At 40.4% G+C, this 13,745-nt stretch overlaps 1 protein-coding gene across 2 annotated transcripts in view; it reads right to left on the bottom strand.

Annotated features, from left to right (window-relative positions):
* The window catches only part of PDGFD (platelet derived growth factor D), a 229,870-nt gene extending 217,539 nt beyond the window's left edge, over positions 1 to 12,331 (bottom strand). The window contains exon 1 of one of the 2 annotated variants that reach the window (XM_059068284.2): positions 11,773 to 12,331. In XM_059068284.2, coding sequence (XP_058924267.1) covers positions 11,773 to 11,896 — 124 coding nt within the window. In that variant the 5' untranslated portion in view covers positions 11,897 to 12,331. The remainder of the gene's footprint in view (positions 1 to 11,772) is intronic. The other variant, XM_059068285.2, reaches the window with a different exon arrangement.
* Between the last annotated feature and the right edge of the window lie 1,414 nt (positions 12,332 to 13,745).

Raw genomic sequence — 13,745 nt, 5'->3', positions numbered from 1 at the left:
GAAGTACAAGCTTCAACAGAATGGAGAGTGTGCCCTAGGTTTAACTGTTTCTGTCTCAGTGCTTCATCCAGAGATTTACATGTAGTCAGTACTCAATAAATATTTGTTGAACAAATGAGTAGTGTTTATGTTTATTGCAGTTGGGTCTGGTGAAAAGTAGTAAACTAAAGAATTGAATGAAAACAATATAAAACCACAGTGGCTTTTCCTGGGGTATTTAAATAATCTCTGCATATGCTATACTTAAACTAAATTCCAAATAGCTCTCACACCATCTCTCTCATTTTTTTTTTTTTTTTCCCTGCGGTACGCGGGCCTCTCACTGCTGTGGCCTCTCCCGTTGCGGAGCACAGGCTCCGGACGCGCAGGCTCAGCTGCCAAGGCCCACGCGCCCAGCCTCTCCGCGGCATGTGGGATCATCCCAGACCGGGGCACGAACCCGTGTCCCCTGCATCGGCAGGCGGACTCCCAACTACTGCGCCACCAGGGAAGCCCTCTCTTTTTTTTAAATTAGCAACTATCTAAAAATCTTTTAATTCCATGTTTAGCAACTTCATCTATGGACTTTTTGTTTTCATAGGAAATGTATACTTTTTTTATTCCATTCAATAGCAACTCTCTTATTTAATCCTCAGTAAAAGAGCGTGAACATGTTCTCTCTCTGTAGATAAATCTTTAAACAGAATGGAGATGCATTACTCTTTCCTTAGCTTTCCATAGTCAATCATCTTGACTGAACCTTAAGACTTGTTTCATGATCCTTAATTTATTTCTTCTTCTTTCTTTTGAACTTTATTAAGTAGTGGGAACTTCACGTAAAAGTACTCAAATACTAATTCTGGAAAGGAAAGGTATACCAAAAAGGATTGATTCTAGTCAGAATATGTGTGAGGTTTTTTTGCCCGGGGGGAGGGGAGTGTTGCGTGGGAGAGAAACAGTGAAAATTCTCCACATTTCATTGATATTAGTCCAAAATTAACCCCAAAGTGTCATGCTTACGCCTAAGGGAGCAGTCTAAAAGTATATGTGATCTTGAAATTTTCAACAAAGTCATTTGGAAATGACCAATTCTTCACACCAAGCCACTGTCTATAATGGCTATGAAAGCACTTTGTCATGTTATAAGAACTCTAGGAATCTCGGCTATTAGTACTATACACCCACAATCATGAATACTTTATTTTTTTTGGACTTTTAAAAATTTTTTATGCAATTTTTGAAGGTTACTTTCCATTTACAGTTATTACAAAATATTGGTTATATTCCCCATCTTGTGCAATACATCCTTCAGCCTATCTTACACCCAATAGTTTGTACCTCCCACTCCCCCACCCCTATATTGCCTCTCCCTCTTTCCCTGGTAACCATTAGTTTGTTCTCTATATCTGTGTCTGCTTCTTTTTTGTTATATTCACTAGTTTGTTGCATTTTTTAGATTCCACATATAAATGGTATCATACAGTATTGATTTTTCTCAGTCTGACTTAATTTCACTTAGCATAATGCCCTCCCAGTCCATCCATGTTGCTGCAAATGGCAAAATTTCCTCTTTCTTATGGCTGAGTAGTATTCCACTGTACATATACACCACATCTTCTTTATCCATTTATGTGTTGATAGACACTTAAGTTGTTGCCATATCTTTGCAATTGTAAATAATGCTGCTATGAACAATGGGGTGCATGTATCTTTTTGAATTAGTGTTGGTGTTTTTTTCAGATATAAACCCAGGAGTGGAATTGCTGAGTCATATGGTAGTTCTATTTTTAGTTTTTTGAGCATCCTCCATACTGTTTTCCCACAGTGGCTGCACCAATTTACATTCCCACCAACAGTGTTCGAGGGTTCCCTTTTCTCCACATCTTTTTTTTTTTTTTTAACATCCTTATTGGAGTATAGTTGCTTTATAATGGTGTGTTCGTTTCTGCTTTATAATGAAGTGAATCAGCTATACGTATACATATAACCTCATATCTCCTCCCTCTTGCATCTCCCTCCCACCCTCCTTATCCCACCCCTCTAGGTGGTCACAAAGCACAGAGCTGATCTCCCTGTGCTATGTGGCTGCTTCCCACTAGCTATCTGTTTTACATTTGGTAGTGTATATGTGTCCATGCCACTCTCTCACTTCGACTACTTACTTTAAAAACATGATAGTACATAGTTGATGACTTCATGTTCACTGTGCATGCATTTTATGCAAGTGAGTGCTTCTCTATTACCTCCCTCCTCTAGATTTCATCCACATGGATATTGCATAAACTCCTAAAACATAAAGTATCCACAAATTAATTTTCCATCTTCATGACCTTCCCTCATCTGTTCTTCCTCTTCTCATCCTTATCCTGTTCAATAATACAAACAGCCATCCAGACAATTAACAGAAACCTTACAGTCACCCTAGATTCAGAGTTTAAACATCCTTGCTCCCATTTATTTACAATCTGATACGGCTCATGTGGCCCAAATATCAGTCATAAACAGAAGACAGTGATTGGTTGATTTACTGACTCTTCAAACCTTATTGAGGAGAAGTCCTACGTGCTGGGCAATGAAACAGACAATGAGGTGCACAGCTTTATTAAATATAACAAGTATGCTCACATCAGCCGATGGCAGATTTGTAAATAAATAAGTACCATGGAAACATTGGGAAAACAAAGGAGTAGCCAATTCTACCTAGGGAGGATTGGGAGTCAGAAAAGTCTACATAGGGTGGCGCAATTCCTGTCTAAAATGTGATACCTGGTCAGCACATTCACTCAATAGTTCATTCAAAAACAATTATGATACGTCTGGAAGAAAAACAACAAAAGGATTAATACTGCTAAGGAATTCACCATTGGATGAATAACCCAATATTTTTAAAAACTGATAATTTCACTGTGAGGCCCACTGAATTGGAACATTTCCTTTAAGTGCCAGTGGGATCACCCGTTGCAGACCTCAAGAAGTGAAATAAAAAGACAGATCAAAAGCTCAATAAACAGCAGAAGCAGTAAAAATAGATTTACACATCATTCACATATAAGTAGCAATTGACACTTTGGAAAAAACTAAGATCCTCTTGAGACTAACAGTGAGGAAAAGTGAGAAGATAAGGCTAAGGCCAGAGCTTTAAGGGCAGACAGGAAGATGAAGATTTAGCCAAGGAGACAAAAAAATAAATAAGTAAAAGCACACTCAATGATATAAGGGAAAATTTCTATGTGGTTATTCAATGTCATATTTCTATAGTATAAGTATTCTGTTTTTTAAATATTATAAGTTTATATAATGTATATGTACATATCTACCTCCAAAATGCTTCAATTGTAGAGCTTGATAGGTTATAATATGACATTATTTTTTAACTTTAGACATTGTTTCTCTTTATATTAACAAGATCCCAATTATATTCTAAGATTTTTCCCACTACTTTCACTATTCATAATGGTTACAGGGACAGAACAAAACATAAGATACACTTTTTAAGCCTTTTCTAATCTTGTTTCTCCAAAGAACCTAAAATAAGTACTGTGTTAATTCTGGCTTTATTTCTATCACCATTTCAAACTTACATTGAGGAATAGTTAAGGCAAAGGAGGGGTAGTGTCAAACCAAAGGAAGAGATCATTTCAAGAATGATCACAAAGGAGGCTACAGATCACAGTGTGGTAGGGATGACTTCAAACTGCAATGGGTAAGGGAAACAAGAAGTAGAGACAGTAAGGCATGGTGAGACCGAAGAAGTTTATATGGTGCTAAAATGAAGAAAAACATTAAAACAACTTATATATGTTGTGGGAGAATGCAAAGACACTTAAACATATGTGTGGGCTAACAGGATGGAGACAATAAGCAGGGAAAGTTTAAATACAGGAGAGTAGTAAACTCTGTGGGTTTTGGGCATGGGTTTGAAGGAGTCAGAAAGAGGCGGAATCCTGCACAGGAGAGAGACCAAGAGCACAACACCCTCATGCACGACTGAACAGAGTCTAATTTATAAGAGCACTGCTACCTCCCTGATCCCGACATAGTATTAACACTAATACCAGTTTTACACTGTTGTTGTTCAGCAACTACATCATTTGTTGAAGCATAAGGTGTGTTCAACTAAACCAGTTAGAAGATAAAGATATAGACATATCTCTATCTATCTATCTATAATTCTATCTCTCTATCTAGCATAGCATAAACTGAAATTAATTCAAGTTATTCCATTCTGTAATTATGCAGTTGTTTTTATTTTCTAACCAAAGAGCTAGATTTTGCATTTATCCCTGTTGAATTTCGTTTTGAGAGGATCAGCCCATCATTTCAACCTAAGAGTATGTAGATTCTCTAATTCAGCAGTCAGCAAACTACAGCCTGCAGGCCCACTGCCTGTTTTTGTAAATAAAGTTTTATTGGAACACAGCCACACACATTCATTTATGGAATTCCTATGGCTGCTCTCATGCTATAATGGCAGAATTGAATAGTTGCAACAGAGACCTCATGACTTTAAGAAAGCCTAAAATATTTACTATCTGGCCCTTTATAGAAAAAACCAGCCAAACTCTATCTAATTCAACCTGTTAACTATTTTTTCCAGATAAAATATGCAAGTAAATGTGTTTTCTGTGTCTTCATTCAAGTTATTCAGAATCCTGAAACCAACAGGGTCTAATCCAAAATGCAGATAAAAATTCCTGTTCACCTCCCTCTTGGATACACTAATCTATTAGTTATCACTAAAAGAATGATAATAACAGTCCATTATTATCCAGACTATAATTGTTCTTTTCCACAAGGTTGTCATAGTAAGCACTGTCGATTTTCTGGTTGAAATCCATGTATACATAAGCTAATACCACTTCCAGTTTATGATCCTGGTAAACCTATTAAACATACAATCTAAACTTTCCTTTATGACTCAAGAACATCCTCTAAAATCATAAATTTTACTGGGCTGTAATATAGTACTTCTCGGTGACATACAGAAAGAGGTTATAGTCCATTTGGGCTGCTATAACAAAATTCTACAGATTGAGTGGCTTAAAACTACAGATATGTATTTCTTATAGTCTGAGAGACTGGGAAGTCCAGCAGATTCCATGTTTTTTTTGCTGTCTCCTCATGGGTGGAAGAGGTGGGAATATCTCTAGGGTCTCTTTTATGAGGGTGCTAATCTCATTCATGAGGGCCCTGCTCTCATGATTCTAGTCAACTTCCAAGGGCTCCACTTCCTAAGATCATCACACTGGGGGTTGGGATTTCGACATACAAATTTTGGGGGGACACAAATATTCAGTCCATTGCAAGCTGGAACTATACCTGATTCAATAAGAAGCCTAAACCAGCTGTGCTTGCTCAGGTCTTATGAATGCTTTTCAAAGCCTGAGAAAAGTAAGAGGAAGCAGGAAAACTACTAGTTGTCACTTCTCAATGCTAATAGTGTGAATATATAGAACCAGTCCTGTTCTCTATTCTAACACCATGCTCTTGCTGTGCTGTGGACAGGGAAAACACATATGCAAGTGAGATAGAGCTACATGGAAAGTAAAGGAAAAGGATATATAAGTGTCTACCACAGGAACTTTATGACCTCATTTATACACGTTGTGACACTGATTTGGCCTTTAAGTGGATCTGTTGCACATATATTAGTTCATTTGGTTGCATTTTACATAGTTGAAGTTGCTGAATAGTGAAATTCTGTAAAACTAGGCTCTTGCTATATAGATTATTAAATGTTTTAGCAAAATGCAGAGCTTAGCAGCAGCTTCTCACATCGGATCTGAAATGACTTGTTCAAAACTAACACAGCATATTCAACCCATTCTCAGAGCCCACACTCAAGAACTGTCACCGAGCTCCCTCAGTCCAAAGAAGGCATGCTAGATTTCAAATTTCAAAAATCAAGAGTCCTAACATACAAGGTTTCAAATCACGTTTGGCTCATATTTATAGACAAAGCACTGCACCCAAAACTGTCCGTCTTTATAAACACTCTACAAAAAGTGCTCAAGTAAAAAACCCCAAACTTGGGACAAGATCACTCTTCATAATGAAGGACAGCTCATGTGCTATGATCTCCCTGTCTGCACACAGCACAAATCACAAAAAACACAGTATTAATCTATAAAAATTAAAGCTAATAAATGAATGTCAGCATATCAGGGTGAAGAACAAAGGTATATTACTATATTCATCATCAATACTTGTAAGAAACAAGGCACGCTTCATTCTTATTCTGCAAAAAAAATTCTTGGAAGAAAATATTTCTTCCTGTCTGTGCACTTTTGCACTTTAGTGTCTCACAGGCTTATTCCTTTATTTAGGACCTACATTTGGTCCTAAAATACTATATGGGGATTCAGAACATTTCTGCAGCATTTGTCTTGGATTCTTTCCTTTTGCTACTGTATATCATCCCCCTGTAGCTTTTTGCTGAAACTGTCCTTCACGTAAAAGTTATATAAAAATGTCCCTTTTAGGGCTTCCCTGGTGGCGCAGTGGTTGGGAATCCGCTTGCCAATGCAGGGGATACGGGTTCGTGCCCCGGTCCGGGAAGATCCCACATGCCGTGGAGCGGCTGGGCCCGTGAGCCATGGCCGCTGGGCCTGCGCATCCGGAGCCTGTGCCCCGCAACGGGAGAGGCCACAACAGTGAGAGGCCCGCATACCACAAAAAAAAAAAAAAAAAAAAATGTCCCTTTTAAAATTGCATAAATTCTGAAATGTAAAAGTTTGAAATAACTTAAAATGTTGTCAAACACTAACCAGGTTACCTTTGTGATTTACATTACCGTAAGGAGACCTCAGATCCAGTTAATAAAATCCAATATCTGGCATGCTGCACTGCAGAGGGGCTTCCAGGGGACCTCAGTGATATCCAGGCACTCGGCACTTTAAATTTAGAAATTTTGAACTAGGCTCCTATTTTAATACAGGAAGAATTTTATTAAAATGTTCAGCTAGTGCCTTTTTACAATAATCATATCATTTCAGCAAAGAAAGTTCAAGAGTAAGTTCCAGAAGGAAGATGGTTTGCATCATGACTCAGCTCTCAAGGACAGAGACATAAATGTCTATATCCTGCAGACTCAGAATGATGGGATTCTCTGAGACCACATATGCTCAGGAGTCCCATGTAAGTGACTCTGGGGACATTGCTCCATTGTTTGACCCTATTGTACTAAAACAATAAAGGTTTGCTTTCATTTGCTGAAAGGGAAAAATGCTGTATTCAAAAATCACTGTCATTCAATGAACACACAATGGTTATTAGTATAACTCACAACCTTATGGCATCTTCCACTATACACTGTAGAGATATCTGGCTAAACTCACCTCTTTAAAAGAACCTCTATTGAGGGCTTCCCTGTTGGCGCAATGGTTGAGACTCCGCCTGCCGATGCAGGGGACACGGGTTCGTGCCCCAGTCCGGGAAGATCCCACAGGCTGCGGAGCGGCTAGGCCAGTGAGCCATGGCCACTGGGCCTGTGGGTCCGGAGCCTGTGCTCCGCAACGGGAGAGGCCACAGCAGTGAGAGGCCCACAAAAAAAAAAAAAAAAAAAGAACGTCTATTGAGTAATATAACCTATGGTGGCAAGTCAAAGTCATGTTGCATTTAAAATATGTGATCTCCAGGGCTTCCCTGGTGGCGCAGTGGTTGAGAATCCGCCTGCCGATGCAGGGGTCACGGGTTCGTGCCCTGGTCCGGGAGGATCCCACATGCCGCGGAGCAACTAAGCCCGTGAGCCATGGCCGCTAGGCCTGCGCGTCCGGAGCCTGTGCTCCGCAACGGGAGAGGCCACAGCAGTGAGAGGCCCGCATACCACAAAAAAAAAAAAAAAAAAAAAAAAAAAAAACAAACAAACAAAAAAAATAAAATATGTGATCTCCATTACGCTCTGTAGCCTTAATACACTTAAGAGTTGAACAGAAAAATATAAATACAGAAGAACCTCAGATTTAGACACTAATGTGATTCTTAGATTTCAGACACTTTAAAACTAATTTGTTTAAATTACCCTCTGGGTTTTTTTTGCCTTTCCTTTAAGCTCTGATCTTTGCACCAAAGTCAGTGTGCTGTCAATGAGGACAATAGAAACTGATGTTATTTAAGAAATAAGCTTGACCACTTAAAAAATAATCTCAGACCACAATTACTAAAATTTCAGGCCAATCACAAGGTAATGATAATAGACAATAGACAATTCAAGTCCTGGCATACTAAACAACCAAACAGAACTATATTCAGAATCATTTACCACCAACACCTGTACTTTCTGAAAGCAAAAAAGGGTCAAGAAAATGAAGAGTGCATCTGTAATCTTAACCCCATAAGCAGGAAATTCTATCTAGTTAGATTTAAAAATAAGTAAGCAATACTGTCAGTTAATTGCTACCTTCACACTTCTTGATTCACACTCTGAGAAACACCAGTTGTGGCCATTTATTATAACAAAAGCACCAACTGCACAGGCACTAAAATAAAAATATGTAGATGCTATTGCTAAAGGAAGATTTTCTCTGTGCTAAGAGTTGGATCAGGAATGGGTTTCAAAAGTAAATCAGTTTGAGAAAGAATAACAAATATGATATAAGGAAGCATAAATACTCAAGCACTGCAAACTGTTATATTTTAATTCTTCTTAGCTATAGAACCTATTAGTTTCCTCCTGAAGACAGGGACCAAATTCAACCACCCTCTTCCTTGGGTCACCTTTTGTCATTCTGCAAGTGCTGGCAAGGGCTCTACAGACATCCCTTTTAGAACAAGAACATAATGTGATGAAGAGTTCTGAAAGGCCAGGAGACTGCAACAGAGCAGCTTCCTACACTGGGTAGAAGGAGACTATCTTTACCAACCTTCACACTTTATCTCCAATTCATTTCTTAACTACTTCAGTTACCTGGAGCTATTAGGTACTGGGAGACCAAAAAACAAGATTTTGTATCAGGCTGGATAGGATCCAACATACCTCATGCCAAGAACAGGGGATGCCTGTAATCATTCTTCCCTTCTTAACCCCAACATTAGGTAGCAGCTAACAGGGTCAGCAGAGACAAAACGATGGCCCTCAAGCGTAAAGACAGTTCCGTCATTAGATAATGGTTTTGAAACCCCTAGTAAGGGCCATATCTAATCTTTCGTTAGATTTCCTACAATTTGTAATCTGAGGGCCAGGTCTTCTAAGGACCCTAAATTATGTTTGGAAACTTTTATCTTCCCCTTATTGTATTCTCTGTTTATGTCCTCCACAAACTTATACCCTGTCTTAATAGGATCAAGAATATTGTCCCCTTTATTGAGCCATTAAGGAACTTTGAGAGAGCAAGTTTAAAATGTCTGGAATCAGAACAAGGGTTTAATGTAATAAGTTATTACTTTCTCTCATCAGCTCAATTGTTGCCATTAAAATTTCCCAGTGGATGTCTAAACTTTTTCAAAGACCCTTTATTCTTACTCTCTCACCAAAACTCTACAACAGTGTTTCTCAAACTTTTCTTCATATCATCACTCCTCTGGTTAAGAAGCCTTTTTAGACATTCTTTTTTTTCTAATCACATCTGTTCCCTATGAATTTCTAATACTACAGATGTACTATATATCTGTTTATATGTACTGACCCTTTGGAGGATCACAAGCCATTGTAATTTCGAAGACTTTTTTTCACCTCCTAAGATCCAACTGCTTTCCTTTGGGGCAATATTACCTGTTTTTGAGAATGTCTCTCTATAACAAGAATAAGCTGTCTTTTGAAAATTCCCCCAACTAAAAGTTCATATGAGTGTTAATTATTTTTACTCTGTATACAACAATTTTCTTTTCATCCAACTACCTTTCCCCCTTTCCTAGCCTTGTTTATAAATGAGATTGACACTAAGTACTGAGCACTCTGAACTAATCAAAGTGTGTGTGTGTATGTGTGCTGTAACTGCAAAACAGCTCTAGCTAAAATATGAAGAAATAAATCCAGGGTAGTTTTCAAATTTTAATAAAATAAAGCATTAGCACTTCTCATATAGACTAGATAGATGTACAGAGTTTTAACAGCAAAAAGTAAAATGAGATTATTCTTTTCCAAAAAACAGAGATATGAGCTGCATGACTTGGTTTTAGTCAGAATCTTGGGTTAATGGACAATGGTTACATATTTTTCATTTTCTGTCCTTGATTTCTTGTAACTCATATTTGGGAAGCTAAGGATTACAAAATTATGGCTATGAAGTCATGCAAATTATAAATGGCATTTTACTCTATGTAGCTGAAAGGGCACATTAAGTGCAAACATTAACAACTCTATAAACTCAATGAGTAGAAGATTGTCCCTGGTGGAAACATTAATGAGTGAAACAAAGCTATAAAAGTTTAGTCCTGAGCCTAAACCATTTTTTTAAACTATAAGAAATTTTGTGCTTACACTAAGATGAAGGGTTATCAAAAATGCACTGCTAGCATATTTTACACAAAATATGATAAGGTAATTCTATAAATACAGGGTTACCTTCTGCCTGGAGGTTACTCTGTGGCTTCCCTGTACCCCCTCCGCTTCAGATGACTTTAGCACACTGAAATACACAGCATACTTGCCATCAGAAAATATAATAACGTTTTTGTTTGTTTGTTTCAAAGCACAGAAACCTTTCAGTGATGTCCAAATTAAGGACATACCAAAAGAGACACTGATAAGAAAATAAGAAGGCTAATATGAATTTACCAGAGGTCAAATGTTGCCAGCTCCAAGAGTGAAGCCATTAAGAATAGCTTGGTGATCTCCTTAGGAGATCTGTTAGAACTTTAAGCAAGCAGAAGGAAAGAAAGATATTCTTGATGAAGGGAAAAAAAAACAAAACAAGCACAAAAACCTATGGGTCAGTTCAGGTAGATGGTGGAAACAGCTGCAAATTATTGGCAACATCAGCTGTACTTGAGAATTCAGGAATAAATCAACTTCAGTCCTTGGTGGAGGCCCAGAAAGTAAATAAACGCAATTAAAATCGCTGGGATCCAATGACCCAGGTGTCCTCCATAGTAAAGGAAAACAAACAAGTCTGCTTGGGACCTTGCTTAGGAGAGCTGTTTAAAGAGCTTTGCTTCTTGCAAACAGTTGGAAAGAATTCTATGCAAGACAACTAATAGCAGAAGCCAGGTCCCCCTGGGATACAGATAAAACTCCAAAAGGCATTTTCTCCCAGACTCTGAGTTTCTGAGCCACGCTGAACTCCACTGGAAAAATCAATCTGGGGATGAAAAGGGCAACATACTGCAGTATGCACACCACAGTCTCCTCAACATAAATAATACATAAATAAGTTGTCACTCTGTTCCAGCTATCATTTCCTCTGAAGTGAATCATTCCCTCTCCCCACACTTAAGAAAAATAAAAATAAATCACCCAGAGAAAGACACTCTTGAGTCCCTCCAGCTATAACAAATGCCCCATCTATCCGTGTTTCCAGTCCAAAAGGTGAAGAGCCTGAAACTTTCTTCAACTCTGGGATGCTAGCATCAGTTGACTGTTGGACACCAGAATGACTTCTCTAGGGTCAGGGAGATGAGCCACCTGACCTATCCGATCCCCTCAGGCACGCGTCCCACACCCCTCTGTCCATTCCGGAAGAAGGGGCTCTCTCAGGACTGGAGACAGGACCCGACCCCTCTTCCCCCTCCCCCCCCCCCGCGCCCATACACACAACCAAGGTTCATATGAAAGACTGAAAAGGGGTGTGGGACAACAATGATGACAACAAAAAACGTGATTACTTAATTAAAAAAAATTAAATCTGAGTCTCTTACCATCTCGCCTGAGGTTGGCGTTGCGCAAAGCTTTGATGGATGCGCTCTGCGGAGTTGCAGAAGTGTCCCGGTAGCTGCAAAAGTTTGAGCAGACTAGCGTGTAGACAAGGATGAGCCGGTGCATTGGGATCAGCGACCTAGGGACAGCGTCGCTCCAAGAAAAAGCCGGGACAGGCTCCCAGGACCACGCCGCGCTCTGGCCCCCACGCTCGCCCTGCGCTAGCCCGGGCCGCCCCGCCGTGCTAGTCGCCGAGCTCTCCCCAAACTTCCTGCATGCTGAACTTTCCGCGCGCGGGTGGCGGCTGCACTTCCTTGTGGTGCTGAGAGTTGATAAATGGTGACGGGACAAGCAGGTTGACGTTTGTTCGCCCCCTCCGGTGGCCGGCGGCTGCAACACAGGCTGCAGGGGGCGGGTGGCGCGGCGTCCCGGGCGGGCGAGCAGAGAAGCCTCGACCTCGGCCCCAGCAGCGGCGGCGGCGGCGGCCCCTGAGCTGCGCGCACTCGGGCTCCCAGCCGCGGCGCGCGCACAAGGCTGCCCGGGTTCTGCCAAGCCCGCTCTGCCACTGAGCGCGCCCAGTGTGAACGTGAGACGCAACTCTTCCCACCACTCTGGGCTTAACCCTAGACGTTAGACCAGAGGGACAGCGGGGAACAAGGAACTGGGTGGCCGGGAAGAAGTGGGAGAGTGTAGAATCCCAAAACTTCTCCAGAGGTGGTGGGCTCCTGCACCCATAAGACATGGCTCCTGCTTGGGTGATGATGGGGTTTGGGGAGGAGGACTGGAGTTGGAAGTTTGTCGTTTACAATAATCAAGATCAGATTCTACTCAGTCAAGATTTTACTAAGTGAAAAAGTGGAAGAGCTCAATGTGGCACATATATACAATGGAATATTACTCTGCCATTAAAAAAACGAAATTGAGTTATTTGTAGTGAGGTGGATGGACCTAGAGTCTGTCATACAGAGTGAAGTTAGTCAAAAAAGAAAAACAAATACCGTATGCTAACACATATATATGGAATCTAAGAATAAAAAAAGGTCATGTAGGGGTAAGACAGGAATAAAGACACAGACCTACTAGAAAATGGACTTAAGGATACGGGGAGGAGGAATGGTAAGCTGTGACAAAGTGTGAGAGTGGCATGGACATATATACACTACCAAACGTAAAATAGCTAGTGGGAAGCAGCCGCATAGCACAGGGAGATCAGCTCGGTGCTTTGTGACCACCTAAAGGGGTGGGATAGGGAGGGTGGGAGGAAGGGAGATGCAAGAGGGAAGAGATATGGGGACATATGTATATGTATAACTGATTCACTTTGTTATAAAGCAGAAACTAACACACCATTGTAAAGCAATTATACTCCAATGAAGATGTTAAAAAAAATAATAAATGAGCTTGTTTCTGAGCTTCCTTTGAGCTCCAGTAGGTATGACCTTGGCCAAGTCAAGGTTAATTTCTCAGGGAGAAACACAGCCTGTCCTTCCTATCTCACAGGGCCCTAGGTATGAGGGGCACGTGTGACCAAGTGTACAGTAAATACTCAAGGGTGTAGGTATATGTACCACCCCCACCCCCTGAAAAGTAGAAGGGGCTAGAAGTTGGGTGGGGTTGAGCCAGGACAGACAGGGAAAGGTGAAGAAGTTGAGGGGGAATTGTGTTGTATTCATGGTCCACAAAACCAGGCAGGGAACATCCAGGACTTTGGGCCTCCCTACTCTGAGTATCTGGAAGCTCGGAGGTCCAGAGGAACTGCCTCTGGATTCCAAGAACTTCTAGATCATGCCTCTATCTCCCAGGGGTAGGGGACTATATATGGAACAGGAGCGAATCAAGACTCTGCTGCTCACTAGCTTTGTCACCTTAAGTCATTTGACCTTTTGAGCCTCAGTTTCTTTACTTAAGAATGGTGAGTAATCATTCTTTAGTTTGTATGGTTGTGGTGAGAATTATATGAAATAACTTAAGTATT

This window comes from Kogia breviceps, chromosome 7 (genome assembly GCF_026419965.1).
Source record: "Kogia breviceps isolate mKogBre1 chromosome 7, mKogBre1 haplotype 1, whole genome shotgun sequence".
Taxonomy (NCBI): domain Eukaryota; kingdom Metazoa; phylum Chordata; class Mammalia; order Artiodactyla; family Physeteridae; genus Kogia; species Kogia breviceps.
The sequence above is the reverse complement of the archived record's forward strand: the minus strand, read 5'-3'. Positions and strand labels throughout refer to the sequence as shown.